Source organism: Diorhabda sublineata, chromosome 2 (genome assembly GCF_026230105.1).
Source record: "Diorhabda sublineata isolate icDioSubl1.1 chromosome 2, icDioSubl1.1, whole genome shotgun sequence".
NCBI classification, from domain to species: Eukaryota; Metazoa; Arthropoda; class Insecta; order Coleoptera; family Chrysomelidae; genus Diorhabda; species Diorhabda sublineata.
In genome coordinates, this window is record NC_079475.1 from 24,830,258 (window position 1) to 24,858,171 (window position 27,914).

General features: G+C 31.9%; 1 protein-coding gene across 1 annotated transcript in view; it reads right to left on the reverse strand.

Moving 5' to 3' along the window:
- LOC130452703 (uncharacterized) overlaps positions 1 to 27,914 on the reverse strand; it is a 192,545-nt gene that overhangs the window by 129,844 nt on the left and 34,787 nt on the right. The window contains exons 3-7 of the mRNA XM_056792116.1: positions 26,005 to 26,219; positions 23,866 to 24,054; positions 22,497 to 22,646; positions 21,901 to 21,994; positions 19,213 to 19,374 (exon numbers count right to left, since the gene is read on the reverse strand). Coding sequence (XP_056648094.1) covers positions 19,213 to 19,374; positions 21,901 to 21,994; positions 22,497 to 22,646; positions 23,866 to 24,054; positions 26,005 to 26,219 — 810 coding nt within the window. The remainder of the gene's footprint in view (positions 1 to 19,212; positions 19,375 to 21,900; positions 21,995 to 22,496; positions 22,647 to 23,865; positions 24,055 to 26,004; positions 26,220 to 27,914) is intronic.

The window sequence follows — 27,914 nt, forward strand, 5'->3', positions numbered from 1 at the left end:
ATATATCATAACATAGTTCTAAGTTAAAAAACTAAAATTTCTTTCTACCTTAATTTGTTTCAGCTTTCATGCCAAAAAGCGAATATAATAATGAAGACATTGAAACTGTGAAACAACTAGCTACCGACTATACATTATTACTAGATAACACTCCAGTTTCTGTCATTGTAAATGAATATCGGCTATGGATGGTGAAGTGGCAGGCGTGGCAGTGAAGCCTGTCGCTTTCTGATCTTATTTTAAATTGTGACATCGATATGTATCCTAATATAAGAAAATTTTTATGTATTATGGTTACACTACCTGTCAGTGTAGCCACAGCAAAAAGATCTTTCTCTACGTTGCGCAGAATTAAATCGTGGCTAAGATCTTCAATGGTTGAAGATCGCCGGACTGGCACTTCTCCACGTTCATAAAAAAGTACCCACTGACGTAAATGACGCAATAACGCATTCCAGGGAAAAGACGTAAAAGAAAAATTGATTTTCTTATTTAAATATATGTATTTTGTTTGTTGGAAACCCTAGTCGTACTACCTCTTAACTTTTGCGGATTTTTGGGTCATACCCCTCGACATACCTCTAGCTGTTATGACAAATCATTCACCACGGTTATGGAATATAAATATTGAATAGGCTACCTCATTCCGTGCGTGGTAGTGCTTCTCTGGATGTCTTCAAGAAAAGATGACAATATGTACGTGTATATGTAAAAGTTATTATGTGTTTTTCAAGTGTACAATAAAGAATAAATATTTGTAAGTACAGTACTTACGTCCATTTATAACTACTTTTTACTTGTAGCTATTGTTATGAAAATTAAATTATAAATTCTTGACTTGACCATGACTATGTGACCCCCTCCTGGCGCCAAAGCTAGATCCGCCCTTGGTCTCGTCTACGTTTCGAAGGCACGACAGCTCTTAATCGTAAACTTATCCACTAGGATCCCTAAAATTGGTAACATAGCAAACTGAGCTACGTCTCATCAATTTCCATAGGCCAATATAAGAACAGGACCGTTATAAACATCAGATAAAATCCTGATTCTAAATTGATGTGCATTAGTTAATTAGTTGCATTATAGACACAAGAAAATGAAAAGCTCGAGTAAACGAATGGAGTTTTATATAAAACACATACAATTGATAATAATTATTATAAATTGCATCGATTTATCCATTAATTTTGATTACGAACTCGAACGTCACTGCACTCGACATCGGCTATTTCGTCATTAACTTCACGTGGGAAGTAATGAATCAAGAAAACTGTGCGATAGGTTGTAATTAAGTCACAATGTAATTGCGGGGGATTAGCTCACGAGTACTACAGTCTTCAGTCCCAACCAAACACTATACAATATTTCAATCCCCCACATTTTCAGAACCGTACTTCTCCATCAAACATATATGTCAAGATGTATACTTAATATCACAATTATTCAGTAGTCGATAGTATTTATTTGCTCTATTTCTATAGACATACATTCTGGCTTTAGTTCTTCATATAATCGAACTTATTTGTGATGCTTATTGGGAATATGTCTTCGAGATTGGGAACGCTTTCGTATTTGAGTCGTTTTAGGAAAAGATGGATTGAATTCATAGAACGAAATCATATCTTGTGAATGATAATGTATGTGCATTACAGAGAGCACGAAGACTCGTCCATCAGCAACAATTAATGAATTTCTAGACCTAACTCTGCTGCACACTAGCGTAGAAAGACACACTAACGCGTTCTTCACCAGAGTAACCAAAGACAATCAAAAGGGAAATTACAAGTTCAGGATAATGGAAGTCACTCGTTGCAAAATGCTCCTCCTATAAATCCAAATAGATATTTACAAATAACAGATTAATTTCTGAGTATTTCTGAGTGACAAAAAGAATTGGAAAGACGACACACTAACCTTTAGTGGAAAAGTACTAAAAACCTCCGAAATCGCAACAGGATCGAGGATACCAAGATGCAGTTCTAGTATGGTACATACAATTCAATTTGGACAGGAGTTACTGACAGTGAAACAGCTATTAAAGCAATTTATTCACACACAATCAAGTCTGTAAGTTAATCATGAATTTTCTACAAACAATTAATAAACTGTACAAATAAAACAAATAATTTGACAAAAAAATATCATCAGTTCTGAACAGTTTTGTTTCCCAGGGAAAGAGTGGTTAAGAAACTGAATAATTGAAAAAATTATCCAAAAATTTATAGTCTGTAATGTTTTTCAAACTCTAGTACCCACTTTGAATATGTTTCAAAAGTGTTAGAATCCATTATTAACCAAATTAGCAATATTTAGTACTGTCCTGCAAAACATTACATCTTATGAAGATTCGCGATAACGGATTGTTTAAGTTAAAAATTTTTATAAAGAACTGAATTAATGAATTTTATTTAATACTTCCTAGATATTTTAGCAAAAATTCAAAGCCATAAGCGGTTTAACATACAGGGTGAAAGTTGTGATATACACAGATATGAATAAACAATATAAAATTATAAATGATTACTTAAAAAAAAAAGCGAAAAAGTCAATTTCAAAATCAATACGAGATACAAGTAAACTAGGAATTACTCTAGGAAAATTATTTTATAAATGTTCCGCAGCAATCAGCACCTACATCAATCACAGCTTTCTAGATTTAGCTATATTGTTTTGTTGAAAAAAATGCTTTTTATAATCTTATCTATAAAAATCACATAAAAAAGTTAGAAAAATAAATTTTCTTAGACAAGATTCGAACCCGGAACCTTCAATTTAAACGAATGAAACATTAAGAGTGAGCTGTCAGCGTCATTAATGTATTTGTCGTCTTATTGTTTCTTAACTTAGGTATCATGGTTTTGAAACGATTGATAAATTGTAGTAGCTTTTGAAACACAATAAATTTGATTCAAAGCTGTCAACATTATTTTATGTTTAGATATTTTATGTTACGTACATTATGTTAAAACAACAACTAAAAATGGATATAGAAACTGAAAGTGATTTTTCTCTAACACCACTTGGAGAAGAGAGTTTAGAGAGGCTGCTGAAATTTATTACCGGAAAAGTCAAGGAAAGTATATAATATGGCATATGAATTTTGAACTGTTACTAGGCAATACCTATAAATAAATCCCATCCTCTTGTAACATTTTATGCCCAATATTTGTTAAATGTTAGACTAGTAACAAAATTTTCCAATAAAAAACTTCAACAAAAATCTTTAATAGTCGTGGATTAAGTATAGTATTATAATCGCGTATAATGAGTTATTATACACTCGAGAATAATATACTATTATATTTTTCATAATAAGTCTACTTCATTTTATGTTTTTTTGTGATAGAAAAAACAAGTGAAAATTGACGTTTCCACCTATTTTGGTCTTTACCACAAAATTTTGAAACTAATTTCTCATCAAAATAGACCAATTTCAAGACAATTTATCAAGAAAAACAGAAATATCTAAGAAGTAAAAAGAAATTTCTTTATATTGAAGTAGAGTAATATTTGTTCAAAAAAATTGTAAATTCGTTTATAAAATATTTTCTAAAAATATGCTGCATTCCTTTATGTAAGGAACACAACGTTCCGAAAATAAACCTGAGAAGTGAAGCGACATATGAACACAGACGAACAGACGACAGTCGCGTAATTTGATACTATCAATCCCCATTAAGGAAATAGTTCTAAAATCGTAGATCCCTTTAATGTGTATTTGATTATGAGGGGACTGACTGCTTTCATTAAAATTCACGTTTTGTAAGTAAAAATAGAGCTAGCGGTTTGAATTTTCAATGAAAAAGTTACTTTATTGTGGAAAAATATTAAATTTTTCAACTCCACACACTTAGTTGACTCACTTCCAAATTTTTTCCAACCATCTAAAAAATAATCTTTCTGCAATTACGCCAATCCATTTCATTTGGAAACGGAAAGTAATACGAGGGATCCAGATCAGGTGAATATGACGGATGAGGCAATAGCGTACAAATGGACAGGAGCATTGTCGTCTTAGAACTATTTTCTTCAAGCATCATTGTCCATTTTTCCCAAAAATCTGTACCTTATTGACCGTACCTTTTTAGGAATCGGTTTTTTTGACTATTTTTTTGTTTTCGGAGATAATAATTTTCCCAAGTTTCAACATTTCAAATCGAGCGTCCTTTTGATCAGCACTAGGCAATCGCAGCACCCAATGTGCGCATAGTTTTTTCAAGCTCTATATTTCATACCTGTTCGGTTGAAATATCTACGATCTCACCTACTTTTATTCGACGAATCATTTGTGCCCATATAGTCACTTTTAAAAGCACAAAAACACACACAAATCATCTCACGAGATGGAGCACTTTCAGCATAATCTTTTCTTTTGTTATCTAATTATTTTTTCACATGAAAAGATGAGTAAATTCATTTTTATAGATATAATAGATTCGTGACGCGTTCCCCAAATTTATTATTGACTTTCTTGAAGAGAAAAAAGTCACAGAGAGCCAAATCCGGTTTGCTTTAAAACAGCTAAGTAATTCTCCTTATTGACCGTTTGACCCTCTGGAAGGTATTCATGTTGAATCACACAACAGTAATTTCGACCTCTACTCGCCGTTGTTTCCGCAAAAAATTCAGTTGTTTCAGTACGAGTTTATTTATACCACGTAACATCAATTAGAATAATTTAAATCGACACGATGATTTCAAAGAACCATTTCCTCAACATTTTTGATGCTGACAAAGGTGGATGGGCGGCTCGCATGAGACATGTGATTCACGACTTCATAACCTTCTTTGAATGCTATGGTTCTATATGTTGTTAAATCTTTTGGTGCAAATCTCACTAGATCTACAGATCTATTGATTTAACTAATTTTGAAAACTTCGCAATCGTGAAAATAGCTCCAAAACTGGATAGAATCCAGAATTACTAGATGCCGAAAAATGTATCCCGTAGCATCCATTACTGTAACACCTTTTGTTGTTACAGTATATACTATCATTTTCCTTAAAATAATCGATACAATCCATTCGTTTCAATGTTATCATTTATGCAGATAAATATACGAGTTATCATAAAGTAATGCACAAAATTCATAAAATCTACAGCGTTCATTTTTAGAAAACAAACATGTTTAGAGTCACAGTACGAAGAATTGTTGTAAACTTTAAAAGAACGGAAAGTCGTTTATAGTGAATATTTTAAAGAAATCAACTTGTTCAAGATTTTTCAGGGGATAATCCGGACAGACATTTGAAATTTTTTGAAAACTTCAAGCATAGTGATGAAACAAATTAACAAGGTAGTATTTTCAGTCGAGGCAACGTTTTGTTTAAGTGGTACAGTAAATCGACAATATTGCTACTGAGGGGATTTATATAATAATAGGGAGGGAATTGGAAGCCTAATATTTGGTTCCAACAAAATGGTGCACCTAGTCTTGATGTTCGAAGATTTCTGGATAACCAGTTTGCAGGAAGGCGGATTGGAATACATGGATCTATGAAGTGGATACCTAGGTCACCTGATCTTACCCCTTTTGATTTTTTTCTGTTGGGACATTTGAAATCTCTCCAATACTTAATGGGCAGATGATCGAAAACTCTGTAAATAAAGTTGACCCTATGTCAGATAGTGGACGGGAAATATTTTGGGCAAATTAAAAAATGGTTTTGATTTAACTTATTGTTTAGTTAATTCGAAAGTTATTATTAAAATTAAGTTTAGTTCGATTATTTTTTTATTGCAGGAAAGCAAACTTTACCTAATGTAGTTTTTACGACTTTTAGGCATTACTTCATCATAACCCTATATATTCATTGATCCGTCATGAGGCAATCTATAACATACATTTAAACAATTATCATGAAAAAAATCAAATTATGTGAGTAGTTTTTCGAATGCTCCAATTCACATTTAAATCATAATAAAGATACTGCTATAATTGGTCTTCACATCTAAACCATTTTAATTTCTTGATTAATGGTTTTATAGTAATTTACTTCATTAACTACACTGAGTTTATAAAATAATGACTGATGAAAGATAAAAGATCAATTAATTGTATCGTAAAACTGCAAAATTAATTACTGCAAAATAAAATTACAATCAACAGAGATGACTGCAAAAAATGTGTGTGTGATTATTTGATAAATTTTTTATGAAACGCGATATCTTAAATATTTCATCTTTCTATATAATTTTGAACTTTTTTTAAATATTGTTTGGAATTGATAAATGTTGTCGGTTTTTAGTCTATTTTAATAGATGATGTTTTTAAGTTTCGACTTAACTTTGGTCTTCATCGGAGTATTTATTATATTTGGTTGTATTAAATTTTTCTCTAATCATATAATGTCTTTCTAGAAATTTGAATAATTTTTTGAACTGGTAAACTTTCTAAAAAATTATGTTCGTTTCCCGGAAATAATAGACTCTTACATGTACCGACTGTTGTGCCAGAAAAGATCGATGCTGTGAGTAAACTTTGGCATTAGTTCCTCTGGTATCGTTTAATTTTGTACGAACATTTGACTGCCATAAAGATTGGTTCACGTTGGATACCGCATAAATTGGTTATCGCTTCAAAAATAGCACGTGTCGATTGGTGCAAAGAAATGCTGAAAAAAGTCAATCTTTGTACTTCAAAAGACGTCTATAAGATCGTGACAGGCGACGAATCATGGATGTATGCATATGAACACGAAACTAAACAAAAATCGACTGTATGGGTCTTTTAAGACGAGTCAAATCCAACAAAAGTTGTTCAACCCCGAAGCACATCGAAGTAAATAATAGCTTGGTTTTTCGGATTAACTGGACATGTCGCCATCGTTCCATTAGGGCAACGTAGAACGGTCAATTCTGATTGGTACACCAGCATTTGTTTGCCAGAAGTGTTCGGAAAAATTATGGAAACCAATCGCAGAAGACGAATCATTCTCCACCACAACAATGCGGGCTCTCACACATCAATTCAGACAAAAACTTTTTTGAATAGTCAAAACATCGAATTGATGGGTCATCCGCCGTACAATCTTTGTTTGGCACCCAAGGCCATATATTATCTCAGAACTTGAGTTGAAACTCTTGTAGAATAGAATTAATGTGTACCAAAGTTTTCACCTTTATATAGAAGGAATCAATATCACCTCATATGCAGAGCTCTTTTGATATTTTTGCAGCACTATCTCTAATATAATTTTTTTGTGAATTTTTCATTATTCGCATTCGAGTTATCATCTACAATTGTTATGTTTGCTTTTTTCGTATCCTTCTGTATACTATATAATCAAATTTCTTCTGAGAGTGTTACTTCTGTTACTATTTAAATTAGTTTAATTGTTAATTTTTATGTGCATTTCATTAGTTTAATTAATTAATTAATTAGCCTTTGAGTTGTGATGTGGTGTAAATTAAAATAAATAATGTATTAGATTATTGTGCACGAAAAGTCAACTAGCCCATAAAAATTCCAAAAGTTATAAACAATCAAACATCTACAAAAAATGGTGTTTGGTTTTTTGCTTTTGGCTCGTAAAGTGTAAACGTTTTTGAATTCTGATTCCCAGAACTGCACCTCTATTATTTATAATTTTAATTTAATGCTGAAAATATCCTCAAAGTAAATTAAAAAAATCTAAGATATATATGGTGCAATCTAAACACTTTAGAGCATTAATTCCCGATGGAATTTTTTTATTTAAGTCAATTTTCAACAAACTAAACATTGTTGATTGTTAATCAATAAGTTTTCTGAAATTATCTTCTACATTAGATAAGAATAATTATTTTTTTTTCGTTTTTGTCGTATATATACGTACAAAACAAGAATGCTTCAATCAAAGTTACACAAATATAAATACTTTGTGTAGAATAAGTTTTGAGTTAACGTAATAAAACAAGTTTAATGTTCGGTATTTTTGCTTTGCAGTAAAATACAAAGCTGTATAAATTATTCTAAAATCTGAGGGGTTTTCATCTATAAAATTATTTTTTTTAAAAATAAAACCATTAAGAAATTATTTTAGTTTCGAACTATTTTTGTTCCAGTAGATATCCAATGAAATCAATTAATTTGAGGTCATCCAATTGAAGACAACCAATCAGTACATCATATTTTTATTTTAAGGGATTGGGCTGTGAACATGAGAAATAAAGATGATACAGAGTTTAGAGAAACTAAGGTCAAAACCTAACAAGTAAGTTGTTACAAAAAAAATATTATAAAGAAATGAAAGTTATGATAGGTCTATTCAAAATTGTTGTATTTCAACAAGCGCAAGATGCCCGCGATTCTATACGACGTAAACTTCAATAAAATCCGTGTAAAAGGAAACCAAGTTCGACAGCATCCGTAAAAATAACGAAAATAATAAATTCATGGAATGAAAATACCCCTGAAAGGCTGAAACGGGAATTTATCACATAGCCGCGGTAGAATTAGCTTAGCGAGGTGGGGAAGTTGCTGCTTGCTTGACTGACTTTTTTTGTATCGAATCAAACAACGATGGTTCTGTCACAAATCGAGTTTAATACAACCCTGTATTGGACAGGACTTGCTAAGGTAGTTCAAGAATGTGTACTGAAAGCAAATTTTTAATAGCTGCGATAGTAACATTTATCCTGTCAGATTCTTTAAAAAATTGATGCCCATAAGAGGCCCAAACATTGAAAACAACAGATTATTCTTAAGAATAAATCGTCACTAGAAACCAACAAAATGATCACTGGTGTGATAATACGTCCAGTGTCTGTCGAAGCGATAGGCTTGAATACCAAGGAAAAAAAAATTACTAATCACTCCAATAGATCGCGGTTAGTCGGTTTGCCAAAAGTAGTGTACAAAAGCAAGAGCTTATAAAAATTACATCACAATCAAATTATCAGCAGCTTGCGTATATCAGTTATAGAAACTAATAAGTCCTCATTCAACTTTTCTAATTGTTCTTTTGTTAATTGCACCCTTAAATAAATTTGTTTTTGCTCTTCATTTTTTCTAGCAAAAAAATCACTATCCGACTAAACCTCGAACAGACCTTCGCCTTCGGCAATGATCTGTGTCCAAACACAATCTTTCGAAAAATGTTCTTGGTTTATTACAACTGAAAATTGATTTAAATAAAAAATTCCAACGGAAATAAATTCTCTTTAGTGTTTAAGTTCTATCATAATTTCTTTGGATTTTATTGTAAGTACCTTCCAAACATTGGAACCTAAAACAACATAACCAATGACGCCCAGAGTAAATGTCCTCTGTCCTCCTCATTGACGTAAGTAAGTAAGAAACGTGTATCTAGATCCATCTCACCGTTAAAAACAGTCAAAATAAGTTGGAAGAAATGAGAAAAACATTACAGTATTGAAGAAATGTACGCTTACAGGCGAATGCTGCGGATATCTTGGACGGAACATAAGACAAACATAGAGGTCCTACAGCAAATGGGTGAACATAAAGAACTTCTCACGATAATCAAAGAGAGAAAGTTGCAGTACCTAGGACATATAATGAGGGGAGAGCGATATGAGATTCTTCGCCTGATAATAGAAGGAAATATCGAAGGAAAACGGTCGGTCGGCCGTAGACAAAACTCATGGCTGAAAGACTTACGCAGATGGATCGGACAGACGTCTACAGAAATTTTCAGAGCTGAAGAAAGTTTTGTTCGTAGCCTAATTGAATCTCCTATTGATCTTGTAGGAAACTGGGAATACCCCAATGAACTGGTAAGTTCTAATACGATGTTTGCTACCGACTACAACTAGTGTCAATGTCGAGACCAAGCATTTCGAATTTTGTACTTACATGCTAGAAATGATGCGTTTCTACAGCGTATAAGTTTTAGTGTTAATATAACTTCCTACCTCAACGGGAAAGTCAACAGTCACATAATCAATATGGCAACATGAAAAAGACTCATCGAAGATAAACGTGTTTTTCACTTATTCTTTTCAAAAGTTTCTTTTTCAAGGAAATAACCATAATTGGAGTCGCGTACCTAGCAATGTTGGAATAAGAGTGTTTCTCAAGTTACGGAAAATTCACAAAACTTCATTAACCGTCAGGATGGAGCTCCGCCCTTTTAGCGGCTAACTTAAATTATTTCCTTGTGATCTCCGCGAGATCTTCTGATCTTATCCCATGTTACTATTTCTAATGGAGTTATATACCACATGTACCATTGAATGTCTTTGTTCTATTTTTTAAAATCGAATTTAATCACTATCCTTAACTTTGGAACCTCTGCTCACTACAGCATAAAATTCTAATTGGAAATAAATTAGAATTTTGCTTGCCACAAATTCAATTTTATTTATCTACTAATTATAATAATTATCATCATTTCCCCACATGCTCAGTCAGCATAATTTAGCACGGAGGCATAGATTTTAAGTAAAATTATGATGTACACCAGGTTGTTCATCAAATAGGACAATATTTATACGAGAAAATTAATTGACCATGCAATTTCTCCAAAATTAAGAAAGCGTGCAAGTAGAATGCATTATAACATGCTTTCGTATCACGTTCATTATATGTAGGTACGCAAACAAAAATATTATAAGAGAATTTTGAATAGTTTTGTATAGTTCCTATACAACTTTTATTATAATTTTTTTTTAATTCTTTAATCAATATTTATAGAGAAAAAAATTATTGGAAATTCAAAAATTTTGTAGGTAGTTTAAACATTTCAGTAAAGCCGCCATATTTCATGACGTCATAGGTTTAAAATAAACACTGAATATATGATACGTATGATAAGTAAATTCTCTGGGTAATTCTAAAATAAGAGTGGATAAATCGTGTTTTGTACCAGGATGTAAAAATACCACGACTAAAACACCCGATAAAGTTTTTTTATGATGCCAAGAAATTCAAATATACAAAAAGTGGTTTGAAAGCATTGGTCGTTTAGATGATCCTGAGAGATGTAATTATTTTTATTGTCAGAATAGTACGCTTTCAATTTTCAACCATATTATGTAATAATGTGAGAACTTAAAAAGGTTTATTCTTATATATAGATAATAATATTTTTTTTTATTTATACGTAGCTAATAAATAAGAACAGTATTATAACAGCACACGCTACGTTGGCGGCAACGATAACCTCGTGATCATCAAGCAGACAAATGTTCAATGTTTTTATTAAATCTATGACGTCACAACTGAAAACCAATGAGAATCGTTTTCTTTTATAGTTAAAAATTTGAAATTTGAAATTTTCTATTACATATTTAAATATTTTTTTTTCACAAAAAAATAAATACTGTTTAAAAAATGCAAGTACCCTATTGTAGTAAATATGTGTTACTCAGTTTTATAAGACAAATGCTAAATCATACGAAACATGAACAATTCTGATATTAACTATAAAAAACAAAAGTAATAACTTGTTGCCCCACTGGAGACGGATAGAAAATCGATTACTCTCAAAATAGTGGAGACCTATCTAAGACATATTGAGTGCGCGGAATGAGTGGAGTTAGGTGTTATAGTATAGAGATTATAATGACAAACAACAATAATAAACTTAAAAGCATTGTACAGGGAAGTAGAGAAAGGCTATGATAGAAAACTAATTTGCTTTTTAAGCATTAGACACTGATAAGAAGTGCAGCATTATCGCTTCTTAGGAAGTGGTGCTATAAATTGTGAACGTAAAGATATGTTTTAGGGACATAAAAGTGGCAAAATAATTCAGTGAAACAAAAATTGGCGGAAGATTTAAATAATCTCCGTGTCACATCAAACAATTGCACGACTGGTGGACAATGTTTGTCAAATTGTATCCAAAAAATAGGTGATGCTATTTATTATTCCTCTACATAGTAAAACCAAATGTATAAAAATTTTTGAGCCGTAAGTCGACGAGAAATTCCAAATTCCATATTCCATATTGTTTATCATGAACCATAGCTATGATAGAAGCTGAAATCGCCAGACAATATCCCCTTTAGTGATGATGATAATATTTTTAATTTCTGGTATGTTTGGTCATTTGTCTGAATTTTAGATAAATCTGAAAGACATATTATACACCAGAAACAAAAATACATTACAGACGAATATGCTCTCAAGGACGCAAAAACAATCACGATTATTTTCATTTATTGGGCTTCGGTTGTGATGTTTTTAATAGAGTTTTTTTGCGAGGGTTCATTTGTTCAACTTGAAAATGGGTCACCAAAACAAAATATATAAACTGAATAGATGGATAGGCGGCTACATTAGTTCCTATCTGCGGCTATTTGATTGAAAAAAAAAAACAAATCCAAATTTGATATGATTTTCAGGTGAAACAAATTATATATTGTAATATTTTATACAATTTTAGATAACCCCTGTATACTTATAAATTTTATTTATTATCGAAATTTAATTATCACTACGGCTAGTTCAAATTTATTTAATTCGGTGGCACGAGATTCTGTTTATTATTGAGTTCCGGTGTTTATACTGGTTATAAATATAAATCAACTATAATTGATAACAATTGAATTGAGTAATTTTTAATAAACGTTATTAAATATGAAGAATTACATAATATTTTAAAATTAACAATATAACAATAAAAATCGAAAAAAAAAGTCAATTCAAATTTGTCAACAGTAAAAGCACAAGAGCTTTTTTTTATCGGATAAATTTTTTTTGTAACGAAATAATTTTGCCAAAAAATTTTGAGTTAAAGAGAAATTTATCCTTAAAAGCGAAGCGAAGCTTTTTAGGCAAGATAAATTAACGACCGAATATATTTGAATGAACAACAACAATAATTATCTATATTGATACAATTAAATTATTTAAATGAACAGTTACTAAATACACAATTGTTACAAATTGTTTGGTTTGATCTACTGATTTCAAAATTTTTTTCTCTGGTATTGACATTGACATTTAGAATATTCATTTTGATTTTTCTCACTCGAGGCTCGTAAGAAACTAATAAAATTTTCGTGATGTTCAGGATCAATAAGGAGGTAGGGTTTAATAGAAGATGATGATGATGAGGGTCCTGTTATCTTTATAAATTGTTGATCACTTTCTCCAAATTTGGGAAACTGTACTAACACGGTTCGAATTTTTGGTCATACTATTATTTGTAATGTCGAGTCCAGTGGAACATTTTTGTACCAACCTTTAGAATTTTTATTTTTCCAAAAGGAATTTGGAGTTAAAAAAAGTCGTTTAAATGTTATGTTTTCATTTCTTTTCTGTAATAGTAATTTTAAGAATGCAACAGTCATATAAATGACACATTTTATATAGGAGCTAATTTATCAAGGTTAATTATATTAATCTAATTTTAATTTTTTTAACATCTCGACAAACATGTATAGTTGTTCTTTAATTATAGACACCAATAAATAAAATTCACTAACCTTCTTTTGATAACTTAATCCACAAATATAATTTAATAATTGCCTCCTCCTGGTTTCTAGCATACGGCGTCACTCCATATAATTCAGGAACTTAGGAACCAATCGACAAACTACTTACTTATTCACACTCACTGCCTCAGAGACAAAAAAAAAATTGAGGCTACAAAGACAGAGCTTCCCTCACTTTCCTTTCTATTTTATACCTTCGTGTCTTTTTCCCAGTGGTAACTATCTAATGTTTTATAGAAACGATAAATATTTAAACAATCATGATTTTTCCAGTTTTTTTTGTTAAATATAATTTTTGATTCACTGTCTCTCTCAATAGTTCTCACAATTACATAATAATTGGTCCATATTCTAAATGCTTATTCAATATATAATTTAGAATGTCAATTGATTCATATTCTATGATCCTAGTAAATGTTATAATTAATTTAACTATATTTTTACTATTTAAATTTTAAATTTAACACATGTAACCCTTCTTATTCATATTTTTCAACATTAAATATAACTTCTTTTCAATAAACTCGTTCTAATTATTTTATTTGAAAGTATAAGCAGATGCCTTATTCTATAATAAAATATTTCGAAATTCTAACAGCTGGTTTAAAACTGGAAAAGACCAATTCCGGTTTTAAGGTTATGTTAATTTGACTTACAAATATGACATAATTTTAAAATTATTTTTATTATTATTTAATATCACCAATTTAAATAACTTTATAATGACATACTATTTGTATCTAGAAAATTTACCATACTTATTAGTTTGAATATTCTTATTATTTCTTCACTTCTTCTTCTTCTTACGTTAGGACTAGGTCCTGTATTTTCATCAAGGGTTTGCCAGGAGTAGTTGGGATGCTGAGGACCAGCTTTCATACCACCTTATAGGTGGTCGTCCAGAAGTTCGATTTGTTTTTTGTTATTTTTTGTTATTATTTATTTTATAGAATTTATTGTCAATGTTATTTTATAATGAAATTATTGATATATAATGTAAATACATCCTGATATTAATAAATACAGTCAATCCATAGATTTGAATAACCTGTATCATTACAATATATTTATCGGCGCTCCCTTGTAAGATTATTTCTCAATTATTTTTTAAGTTAATGGTTCTCGTTCTCTTCACTTCAATTATTCCATTCCATTTGATTCCATTTAAATATCGAGGTTAACGTATTGTAAACTTTTATTATTTTAGTCTTTAAGAGTGCATGACGGACTCACTCCAAGGTCATCAAAAACATATCAATGGACGAGAAATTTATTATTTTCATTGAATAACTTAAGCTAGAAACAAAAATACGGTCGTTATTTTTTTCTGACAGAAATAAATTATTAAACCAGAAAAGCTCAGGGGAAACAAAATTTCTACTCCTAATACTCAGTATTCAATGGGAAACATATAATAATTGTCAGTTTTAGTCACTAGTTTACAAAATTCAGGTTTTTAACTGTTGCCGTGAATTTTGTAGTTGATAATGTTCACATATGACTTGTTTTTGTCAAATCTACCCTCAAATTTTTTTTGCACAACTAGAGTTTCTTTGTTTTTAATTTTCATTATTGGGACAACCCACAAGGGCTGAGACAGGCAAAGACTCTTCTGGGAAACTACGAGTATAAGCAGAGTAGATCTGCTGAATGTATTAACCTAAGTAAGAACAATCTACGAATAATAACATGAGTTCTATCGGGGCACTGTCGCCTCAACAAACACATGAAAACCATAGACTTGGCAGATAATGCGGCGTGCAGAATTCCAGAGCACTACACTGAGAGCGTATGATATAAAAAACGAAGATCTCTGGCAACTGCAGCCATCCCACATTCAAGACTTTTTACAAAGAGTGGGATTAACGGATCAGCAGTAAACACTGGGTTCTCCAGTATCGCAGCAAGATAGAGGGATACATTAGATCCTTTGGATCATAGTGTATACAAGACCCCAAATCCATACATACTTGTTAAGATGTGGTTAAGATTAATATCTTAAGTTTTTGCGTCACGAGTAGTTCGAAGAAACGTTGTTCAAACAATCAAGATCATTTTTGCTATAAATGAGAAGAATATGTGTTTGAAGATTGTAGAAAATACCTATTTTGAGTATGTTGGGATGCTCTTGAATAAAAATCAGGTGTCTTAGGCTAGTAATAAAAGAGGCTTGTAACCGTAAATGGCGTGAACTCATGTACTAGTTATATTCAACGTCCAGTGCAGCGCTAATCTGATCTTTCAGTGCTCAAAATTATATCTGAACCCCTAGAACAAGACATTGATTACTAAGCTCACCACAAAATGAATGTTGATTTTGAAAGTACGTCAAATGAACCAAAAAACTTTTCCCAGAATAATTTAGACAAATAACTTTCTAAACAAGCTTCAGAATTGTTAGCTTCTAGACTGGAAGAAAACTTTGCTTCCCTCACACAATAATAAATAAATTTTTATCATAAAAGAGATAAACAATTACCGAGTTATTTTTCCGAAGAGGTATTACCTGTTGTTCAGATATCAAAAACTTCAAACAATAACAACCAACGACTGGAATTTATTCATTGACCGCTCATAACGTAGCCTAAAATGTATATGCTGGGGTACATTCTTCTCGCTCAACAAAGTCGTTATACGGTAGAGCTAAACAAGAAGATTGGGTAAGAAAAAACTGGCCCTTGAGAGAAAATATAGAACCTGGAAAGAAAAATGTAGTCCAGACAAAATTATCCATTTAAAAATGGGCACTATGAAATAGTTCGTTAAATCGCTAGAAAAAGATTGGAATTGCTTTTCTCACTTTTACCAAAAATGTCCCTAATTCACTATGGAAAAGATTAAAGCCAAATTAGACAGCTTTGGTCTCTGTGATGCAGAATTTTCTCGAAAATAAAAAATCGGAAAATTATATTGAACTTGTAGAAGACAATAAAAAAATACGGGTTGCAATATAAGCACAAACTCCATTCTCTTCATAGAACAGGGAGAACGTACGCAACAGGACTCAAGGTTTCTGAAATACGAATATAATGCCTGACTTTTATTGGCCTGTGATATGTTCTTTTCCAAGGTCTACACACCAGAGAAAAGCATTCAAGTTTAACTTGGTAAATAAATGTTTTGTTCTGTTATACATCTATAGCTGAAACTCAGAAACTAGAACTGATCAAAATTTTTTAAATATATTTTTGAAAATAGCATATCATAAGTAGTCAGCAACAGCTGAAATTTCTTCGGCAACATTTGTTTTGGTATTAAAAATTGGGGGCGGAGAAACAAATTTGATGATGAATAAGTATAACATGTGCAGTTGAATCTTTGATCCTTTTTTGATACTGCATACCATCCTAAAACTCACCGGTCAAATTATTGAAACTATAAGTAAATTTATGCCCATCTAACCCAATTGACCTTCATCCAAAAATTCTTGTTTAGGTAGCCAAAGGTTTTTAAAAATTATGTCGCTAAGTTATATTTTCAAGCACAACTCAAAGAAACCGCTGCCTAAAAACATCTAGTAGCTAAAACTAGTGGCCACAGAAAAACTACGGCATAACGATCGTGAGGTTATGATTCGTTTCATTGTATTCAGCATAAGATGGGCAGTCTCCATTTCCTGGTAATCATCAGTTAATTCACTTTCCACTCACCATCGAGAGACACAATAAGGAAAAGATCTTAATTGAGGACGTAGCTGTACGTTAAATAATAAGAATTGTAAATGGGTTAATCAATCGTCATAGGTTTAAGAAATCTCTATGCGAAACTACTTTTTTCCAAACCCAAAATTGGAATTGGAAGGAATATTTAGCGGACTGGGTTAAAAATTGGTTTATAAATCCAGCAAAACACTAAAACGATTGTTGGGCAATCCTAAGGATGAAATACAAAAAGAGTGGTATATATGAAATTAATTATGATTTGGTAAGAAGTATATTGGACAGACAAAGAGATCCGTTAGTGTCCGGTTTCAAGAGCATATATCTCATTTAAAATATGGACGGACCGGAAAATCAGGTATTGCCGATCACGCTGCCAGACACAATCATGACATAAATATTAATAATATAAAAAATTATTTTGCCAAAATTACCTGTTGCCTCTCTTCTATTGTGACGTGGATTTATACTAAACAGTTTATCAATACACGTCTATAAAGTTTAAAGTTTTGTGGTAACATTTTTTTGTTTAATAAGCTTGAAAAATTTACTTCAAAGGTAGATACCTGTAATTTAAGAATTTCTTATCATCCTGAATGAACGTAATACATTTTCTGAGTTTGAAAGGCTTAAGAAAGATAGTCGCAACACAATCATGACTCATCACGCTGGGGGTTTAATCTCCACAATTAAATCAAATTCGATTGGATCGCTTAGTGGGAAATGAACATAGGATCTAATTCAAATCGAATTAAACAGTTAACAGGCGACCCTAATACAACTCTCTATTATTTTCCTATTACAATTAATGACTCTTACTAATAAGATTAATTATCTTGCACAGCACACCATCGTTCGTTTAATATAAAAAAATTAAATGCCGTCACAGTTCCACGGACTTAAACTATGAGTGATGTATTTTCAACAATTAAGGGTAATCTGGTTCGTAAAACGAATTAATTAAAAATAGCTGTTAGTATTAGAGATGCCAAAAAAATTTTACTTCAAAGTTTTTTCTTTTTCTACTTCTTGAAAGAATGAGAGATAGTTAAAGTAGTTCAATATTATATTGAAATAATAATTGGAACTAAGAAATTCATTTCAGATTTGGGCTAAAGCCTTTGAAAATGGTGAAAAATTGTAGTAGGACGAAACTTACTTATGTTTGATAAACTTTAGACCAACAACAAAAAACCAATAATTTAAGTAAAAAATTACAAAGTACAAATGTCCTAAATTTTGTAAATTGCTTTAAATCTTACACATTCGATTCCAGCTGTATTATTTTCACTGAAATAGATATATAATGTAGCAATGGAGTGCTCTTAGAACCATGAAACAATAAAAAACTAACATGGGTACATACGAAAAAATCAATTGTTTACCCCAGCGCCAACCTTTTGTCTTAGATCAGCTTTTTTCTTAGATTGCCTAATGTTATTATGTTTAATTTCCATTGATAGAAGAAGATAGTACATAGTAAATATGTGTTCGATAAATCTTAAATTGAGTCACGTGATGGAAGACCTCCACCGTATCTATTCTATTTATATTTTATATCACCATCAACAACTATAGTTGAAGTAATTTTGTTTATATCAAATAGTTTCTACAGGGCGTTTCTATATTCGACCGACAACGCTCTACCACAGAGACATCTCACTAAATGGTTCATTTTGATATAGGAATACGAACCCTTACGGGATCTAGCTGCTGAGATATAGGGTGTTTAAAATTGTGAATCAAAATAAAAAATTTCCCATAAACCAAAAACGCCTTTAATTTTTTTTTAAATTTGATGACCAATATACTCCTTAACAAAGTAATATTTTGACATAAACTAACTTTGGAAAAATTTAAACAGTGGCTCGCTGTTACAATTAGTTGTCACTTTTATTCCCCAATTTTTTACCCACTGGAGTGAATTCTTTTTTTAAATTTTGTTTTAAATTGCTTGATTATTTTTGTTATAAAACGAATAACCTTTTATTGAACTAAAATGAACGGTGTTGTAGAAATTTGCCTCTTAACAAATCTTTCATAGTTTTTTATAAAGAAAATATACTCACTTTGTTCAGTTATCATTTAAACTTAAATTTGTTGTAAGCTGATAAACATTGTAATGGATCCTCTGTACAATTATAATTTAAAATACATACATACCTGGATTTTCTGTAACCAAATTATAAACGGTCCTGGCAACTACTTCATTCGAGAGAATATCCCATAGTCCATCACAGGCTATTACTAAGAAATCATCGTTGTCTAAAGTAATTTCCTGGATATCTGGAACAGCAGTGACAAAAGGTTTGTACTCTGGATCACCTAAAACATACAAACGAAAACAGATAGTATGATATATTTTTTGAGAATAGTGGATTGTCATTTTTTTATATCGCAATTTGATTTTTAACCACCATGTATAATATTACAAAAACTTCAAAATACAGTTCTATTCAAAGTTAATATAATTCTACTAACTACGCATAATTTAATTTATATTTGAAAATGAAATAAATATTTTGAATACAGAAAAGTGTTTTTGTTCAATATCTACATGTAAAATTTGCTCCACAAAAAATTGAGAGGTTCATAAATATGGGATATATGTCAAAAATGATCTTTAAATCAATGATATTATATATAAAAATTTCAGTTGCTTATTTTACCAGTTTCTATGTTTTTAAAGGCCGCTTTACATGAAGCAAGACAACGTGCAATACAATGCAAGACGCAATATTTCTTGATCAAAAACATTTCTAATTTGCTGATATTACGTTTTCCTTCCTTAGAAAGTTTTAAAATTTTTCTTCGTCCATTTCAACTAATTTTTCTATGTTTTTTGGTCTAATTTTCTAGCTAATCTGTCCATCAGATTCCAAAAGCAAGTCGTCGTAGACAGTTCACTGAGTTGTATGAAAAACCACGGATTCGACAACAATTACCTGAAGGAGAACTGAATTTCATTTGCGAGTGATGGTGCCAGCGTAATGTTAGAGAAAAAATCAGGCGTTGTAGAAAGGCTGAGGAAAATGTATCCAGGCAAAATTATCTGGCATTCATGAACCACAGGTTTGAGCTAGCATTAAGTGATGCAATCGATGAAGTTGGAGTCGTAAATAATTTTCAGATTTTTAAGGATAAAATCTACCCCATTTATAGTAAATCACCAAAAAATCAGCGTGAACTAGCTGAATGCGCCTCAAAGCTAGAACAAGAAATACAAAAAATAGGAAAGATTCTGGGAGCTAGATGGGTAGCAAGTTCTTTCCTAGTTGTTTCTTCAGTGTGGTATGGATACTCTGCTATATACAACTATTTTGAAAAAGTTAAAGTAGACGCAGACAGAACTTCAACAGAAAGAGCTATGTACAGTGGTATCTCCAAGCAATTGTCGTCATCTCAGTTCCTACTAAATCTTGCCGTTATGTACGATATTTTGGCAGAACTTTCAATGCTGTCAGAATTTTTGCAAAATCGAGAAACTACTGTTGTTTATGCGGATAAGTTAATCAGAAGAAGTATTCAATTTTTTGGACTCCTCAAAGAAAAACCTAGAACCAAGTCTCTTGAAGCTGATGTTGCTGAGAAAGAGGGCCAATTTAACAATGTTCCCCTCACAAACAACCAAAAGATTAAGGTCATCAACCATAGCCAACTTATAACCTGTAATAAACAATCTTAATAGAAGAATGTTTTCTACCAAATCCAGTCATGAATCAACATCAGCGTCAGCGGATGGTACCTCAGCTAGTAAAGTAGAATATGACTCACTATTGTCAGACTTAAAAGTCCTAGAAACTGATCAGTGGTCGGCTGAAAAATCGGTACGCTTTGGTGAGGAAGAAATTGAAAATCTCTGTAAAAGGTTCAAGCTCAACAAAACAAAAATTATAAACAAGAGTACCTAAGGACCTTACACTTCTATTAAACTGCACGAAATTGATACCATGTATTTCATCAGAATGTGAACGAGGGTTCAGCCTCATGAATCAAATAATCACTGATTTGAGGTCAAGAATTTTGACAAAACAAGTTTCGAGCCTTATGTTTATAAAAGATCATGGGCCAACCTTATGTCAAAACTTGGATGAGAAGGCACCGTAGCGCGAGAACACGCCAGGCGAAACAATCACTAGACGAGGAAAACCCATATGTTAAGATTTTATAAATGTCCTTTGTATGATTCAAATTAATAAACCATGCTTTTTACTATCAGCTTTGTTCTGTTTTTTTCATTTTTATCTTAATGCAATATGAATTTAAAATGTATTTTACAGAACAGTGATAAATACAAAGTCACCATCAAAGTCAAGTTTCAGCGATCCGGCACTGCTAAATTTGCCATGACACCGCTGCTCTAACTGATGGTATAATACAAAAAGAGATTGCACCTCAATTATTAAGCAACAGAACGAATTGGCGAAGTTTCAAAATCAGTCTTGAGCAGGCAATTAGTCTCTCAGTTCCACTGCAAACAGAAGAATAGTTAAATCATGAAGTAGAATGTCTTGTAAAAATATTCGGCAATAAGCTATGGAGAAAAAAATCACGGTCCTAATTACAGAGAAAAGGAAAATTAGAAGAAAACGGCAACAAACCAAATCACCAGCTGATAAAACAATTTTAAACAGTGCATAAAAATGAGCCGATTTCTGAATACATGAGTGAATTAACTTATGATAACAGTACAGATAACAGTTATAACCTATTTTGCACATCTCTGTTCATAAATTTATATATGTATCACATTGTCTTAGGATATGATTTAAATTTCTAACGGTATCGAATTCAAACTTTCCACCCTGTAAAATGATTTGGAATAATCTGAATATTCCTCAAAATTACTACCTATGGCTCTGGATACTGCTAACTGACCATTGACTCTCCACGTCCCCCATAACATCACGCAACCACCACGTTTTTCAATTCTCTCTCGTTCATCCTAAAAAAATATTTTAGTTTATTAAAATTTAGAATTTAATCGCTGTTATTCTCCATAAATCAACAATCATTTTTTCAACAATATTAGATTAAATAGATTGTCAATATCTTGTGACATTCGATTATTTTGGTTTATCAGTTATGTGCAATTGCAGGACCAAAAACTAATCCCCAGACAGAATGAAGCATTCCGATACTATTTTTTTACTATTTGATAATATTATATTATTTGTGATAACGATACTATACTGACATAAAATAATCAGCATTGATTAGTATGTGTAAACAAATAATATTGATATTAAATAATATTAATTTCAATAATTGTGATTCAGCTTATATAGGACAGACATCTAAAAAGAATCATTTGAATATAAAAAAGGAAAAATCTTTAAGAAAAATTGGAACAGAATATGTATCAATAAAATCACTGTCGATTTTCTCAAAAATTATGTCCGAAGTATATATTTATATGAATTACATGATTAAATTTTATCGCTTACCTCTCTGCAGGGTTTATGAGGATCAACTATTTGGAATGCCCGTGTTTTATTTACCAATAAAGCCTGAGAATCTCCTGCCCAAGCAACATATAACATTTTTTCTTTGGGACGTAATAATGCAACAACAGCAGTAGCACCACTACTAAAATTCTACAAAAATATTATGAATTAATTATATACCTGGTTTAGTCGAATTATATTATCGTTATTAAGGTAGTTAATCTCAATTCTCGGGATTGAGCATAAGGGCCAAAGGTGAAAACAAGAGAAGTGCACATTATTTTAAGGATCTTAGTATTTTTGCCTCTTTCCTTATATAAATATAACATACACTGTTTCTGCATTTTCGCTCGGTATTTCGGTGATAAAATCTAGTTTACAGTGTTTTGTAATGTTTTTCTTATTTATTAAAACACTTTACACTACACTTAACTCATAATAATAATTAATTTATCACTAATGCTTAACTATCTCAAATAATTTATTTAAATTTTTGGGTTACTTTTCTATTTCATTCCGTTCACTATGACTATTTATTATAAACTGAACTAATCCGCTAAATAAACTCGTTTATACATCCAAAAAGTAATTCTCAAACCTTCTAGAAAATAAAGAAAAGCAAAAGCAAATGAATAAACAGACCTTCCTAAAAATAATCCAAAACAAACAATGTAAACAAATCGCCTGCTACCATAAAAACTTATATAAAAACAAACATCAAACGAATTCCGGGTATATCAAATGTATATCAAACGTGCCGCGCCTTCGAAGAATTTTAGATTTCCACTACAACCGGGCAAGATCGGCATACCACGGACTTGTTCGTAACAGTTTGATAATTTAATGTGACTTTTTCCATGTTATAGATTTTCCATATTCATTTTTCATATTGTATTAGTGTCTGGATTTATATTTATTTCCAGTTCCAGTAGATATCAATACTTTGGTGATTATTATTGTTACCAAGCAATTTTTCTTTGATGGTTCTGTATAATTATTCCAAAAAAGGCTTAGATAGAACAAACGGTATTTAAAGAAAGTCAAATCGTTTCCGTTCTCGTTTCAGAGATACCAGTAATGATTAGTAGAAGGTTGCATCAAGATATCAAGTCAATGGAAACTTGTCATGAAGGATGGTGTCCAAGTGGCTATTATTGTTTTTTGAAGAGAGTACTTTTCGTATCGAACAACTTTTCATCAAATAAATATTCAGATTGTTCAGTTGAGTAAGCGCGTTATATCTGGTTTGTTTGTTTGTTTAACTTTCTTTCTTTTTGAGATATCTTTAGTTTTTTTTGTGTGAATGCCATTAAGTGTAATTTGTTTTATCAATCAATTGAAGAAATTTAAATAAACTTTTTTTACTTACTTCAACTTTACATTTATCTATAAACAAAGCGTCTGTTTTACAAAAGGCATCTAGCAAGGCTTGCTTTGGATTTGAAGCAAAATATTTATTTTCGGCAAGAAACTGGTGTAAATGGCCTGAACAGTACTCAGCAGCGTGAGATCCTGCGTGGCCATCAAATACTGCATAGTAACTGGACGGACTCACTTCCTAAAATATAACGATATAAATTAATTGAGCATACAGAATCCGTAGAATCAAATTAAGAAAACATTAAATATAATTTCGAAAGAAACTATAACAATGCAATAAATTTTACCCCTTTCAACCCCACCGGGACATAATATGTCCCGCAGATATTTTCAGCATCTATGGGCTAAATAAGCATGTAACATAAGTATAAAAAAATCCCACTGATTTTCGGTGACAACCTTAATATTTTAGTGTTACTTTCTCTCGATAGATGGCACAAGTGCCCTGCCAATGAGTAGTTCTTTCAGAACAGGTGCGTGGATGAATAAAATTTTTGCAGAAACAGAAGTTTGTGCACGTGAATTGTTTTCTTATTGTATTCTTTTGCCGACACAAGCAATTTATTCATTTATTTATTTATTTCAAGTAAGTGCATTTTCACTGTACCTTTTCAAAAAAATTAATATTATGGGACATAGTGTCCCAACGGTTTTTATTTTTGGGATATTATTGTCCCACTGGTACTTGAAAAATATTTATGATCAATTTTCAAGAGACGTCATTTCTCTATTTTTAGGCTTCTAAATATTCTGATGCACGCTCGTAGGAAAGGATTGACAAACGAAGAATTAATAAAATTGTTGAGCGTTTCAGATGCAGATAAAGAATACGTATCTAGCTGTTCTGACAGTGATAGTTATTAGGACAAGATCCAGGAAATTCAAACCAGGATTCCTAAACGGAAGCTGTAGTATCTTGAGCATTCTTCAATCATCGACTCGAGATCTGATAATTTCTCACCCGAAGGACATTGAACAGGTATCAAAACGGAAGTACAAAGTAACGAAGAAAATGCCAATAAATAAAGCTACTGATAATTTCATTTCGTCAAATATTGCTCCAGATTTTGAGTCACGGCTTCATATTTCCCAAAACCATTCAACTGCAATATTAGCACAAATCATCTAGTGCTGGTTTTGGGAGTTATGGTTGTTATGTCCTATAATAGAGTTCCGAACATTTCAGATTATTAGTCTAACAATTCTTCGGTGGGCAATGAAGCTATCAAAAGTGAAATTTCTCGTAACAGATGTTTATTGCTCTTGGCCAAAATGTACTTCAACGAGCCACAAACAAACTAAGGAAGATCGCCCATTCCAGAGCATAGACGAATTCAAAGGTCGTTCTAGCCTCAAACAATATCTTCCCCTAAAGCCGATACAGTGTGGGAAAGATTCGATACTTTTACGGACTATACTTATGATCTGAATATATGGTATGACCCTTGGAGATAAAGTTGTTACAAAGCTTGCCTCAACAATAAATAATCCTGATGTAACACTAACCTTTGACAGGTTTTTTACAAGAGAAGAAGAGTAGTAGAAAATATATGCCAAAATTCTCCGATAAAAAATTGCAAAAAGGGATGCAGAATTTCGTCAAAATAGAAAAGGTACTGGCAGCAAGATGGCAGGATTCAAAGGAGGTTTTAATTCTTTCCAATTGCCACTTCCCAGACATCACACAAGTGAAACCTAAACAGAAAGATGGAGAATAAATCATGACCAATTGTTCTACTACTATTGCCGATTACAATAGATTCATGGGAGGAGATATGCTTATATGTCTTTGATAGAAGATCTACGAAGTGGTGGAAAAAAATTTTGTATAAACTTTTGATGACGGCGGTTGTAAATGCACGAGAAGTGAAACATAAGAAAATGCGTCTGTTGAAATTCATCCTTAGCTGAAATTAAGGACCATTTGCCGTTGGAAGGACCATCAAAAAGATGTGTTCGCTGTGCCAAACAAAACCTTGTCTATAAAAGTATTCTAATAATTTTCTGTGAAATGTAAGATTGTGTGAAATTTGAGTTTTTCTAACAAATATTCTCAAAATTTTTAGTCTTTTGGTACTTCAGTTTACTCAACTTATCTAATGCCAAATTTTTTGACAACCATATTCACCTGAATGTTGAACATGTTGTTCAAATCATGGATGACCACATGTCTATCTTCCATTCGTCTGCGTGTGTTTTTTATCGCATAGACACTAGTGATGCAATAAGGCGTCCCTGTATCCGGAGAGGGCAGTGAGCATAACATACTATTATCCAGGTACCTCAGACAAACTTCATTCGTTTTAGAAATCACAGTCTGCATTAATTTGAGAGGTTCATACGCTGCAACAAAAACATTATTAGGACATTATCAAGACCAAGCGATAATTTTATTTTCTACAGAAACTACCCGAATAACACAATTTAATTAAGTAACTTTGCAATAATTGTTAACAACTGGTTCACAATTTATTTAAGAATGAAACTAATGAACTTTCAATTTCTATCATGTTACAAATACAATTTTCGATTTTTCAAGTGAAAAATATGTGCTGAATTGTGCCCAATGAGTATTACTAACAGCCAGAAGATTTAACCAAGAAGTTACAAATTATCCAGAGAGGTGCTTAACCCTCAAAATAACAGCGTTATTCCGATTTCTGGTAAATGGAAGGCCTTATGCCATATTGTGTTATCAAGTGCAAAAAATATGAAATAATGAACAAAGAGACAATCTTCATCATCAAATTCGAGGGTTTTCTGAAAAGCTTCCGGCATCAACCAGAAGATATTCGTACATATCAGAATAAGTTGGGAAATATAGTTGCCCATGCGTTGAGATATTCTCACTAAGATTTCAGCCATTTTAAACGCTTAGACAATCGTATAAGTGAGTATTTTTTGTTTGAAATGCAATACATTTACACAAATATAGAGACTCTGCACCATTATTTACGACCATAAAATTTTGCGCAGCTGAATTCAAACGTAGCCGTATCTTATTGACTGTTGATGAGGGTTGGAGATGGCCTCATACTTCATAACCAGTGATATAATAGAAAAAGTTGACCAAATTAGGGTTATGAGATATAGGTATATGAAAAAAACACATTTGCCTCATACTAACTGAATTATGCATGCGTAAGCTGCCTGCGCGTTGGGTACTTTCTTTTCGAGTACTTTCTTTGCTCAGTTTGGACGAAAATCGCATTCGAATGAACATTGCTCCAGCCTTATTGATGCGGTTTAAGTGAAATGAGTCGGATTTTTAGAGCTGATTGATAGCAACTGTTTTTTGGATAGCCATGGGATTATCTTCATCCCTTGTCCTCATAGAGGAGAAACAATAACGGGAGAGTATTGATTGATTGATACGGAGAAGAAATGCGGCAACTATTATTTGAAAGGCTTAAAAGGTTGGATTATCGTTGAGAAAAGTTTATAGACTTGAAAGGAAACTAACAAATGTCTTATTTTTGGTTGAGGTGGAAACTTTTGAGGCAACCTTCATGTAAACAGCAATGTTGTGATAAAATCCATTTTTTTTATTGAAGTGTTGCTCTCTTCAAATAATCAAGTATAAAAATAGCCGTCTATTGTACATGAGAACAGCATATTATTAAATATCGCCGCCTCACTAAAAAGGTCCCTCAAAAAGTTACCCATAATGGTCACAATATCGCAATAATTCGATAATTCGACACCAGGTAGAAGCGATATATCGTATCGAAATATTGATGTCTCGACGAATATTGAATTAGATCCTTTCTGAAAAGCGTAATGTTTATCGAGTTTTTAATCGATATCAACATTCCTAATGGCTCGCAGTCACTGACTAGTTTCGACGTCATTACTTCTCACCAGAGAGGTACTACTCGTTCGGGGTAGACATCCGAACTAAAGACAACGTCAAAGAGGTTCGCTATTTAATTTATGTAGTCAAACATTCCCAAGCGAACGCTATATGGCGCCATCTTCAGTTCCAACCACTGGTCAGGTAGAAATCTAGCGTAGTCGCCGATAATGTAGATTTCGATG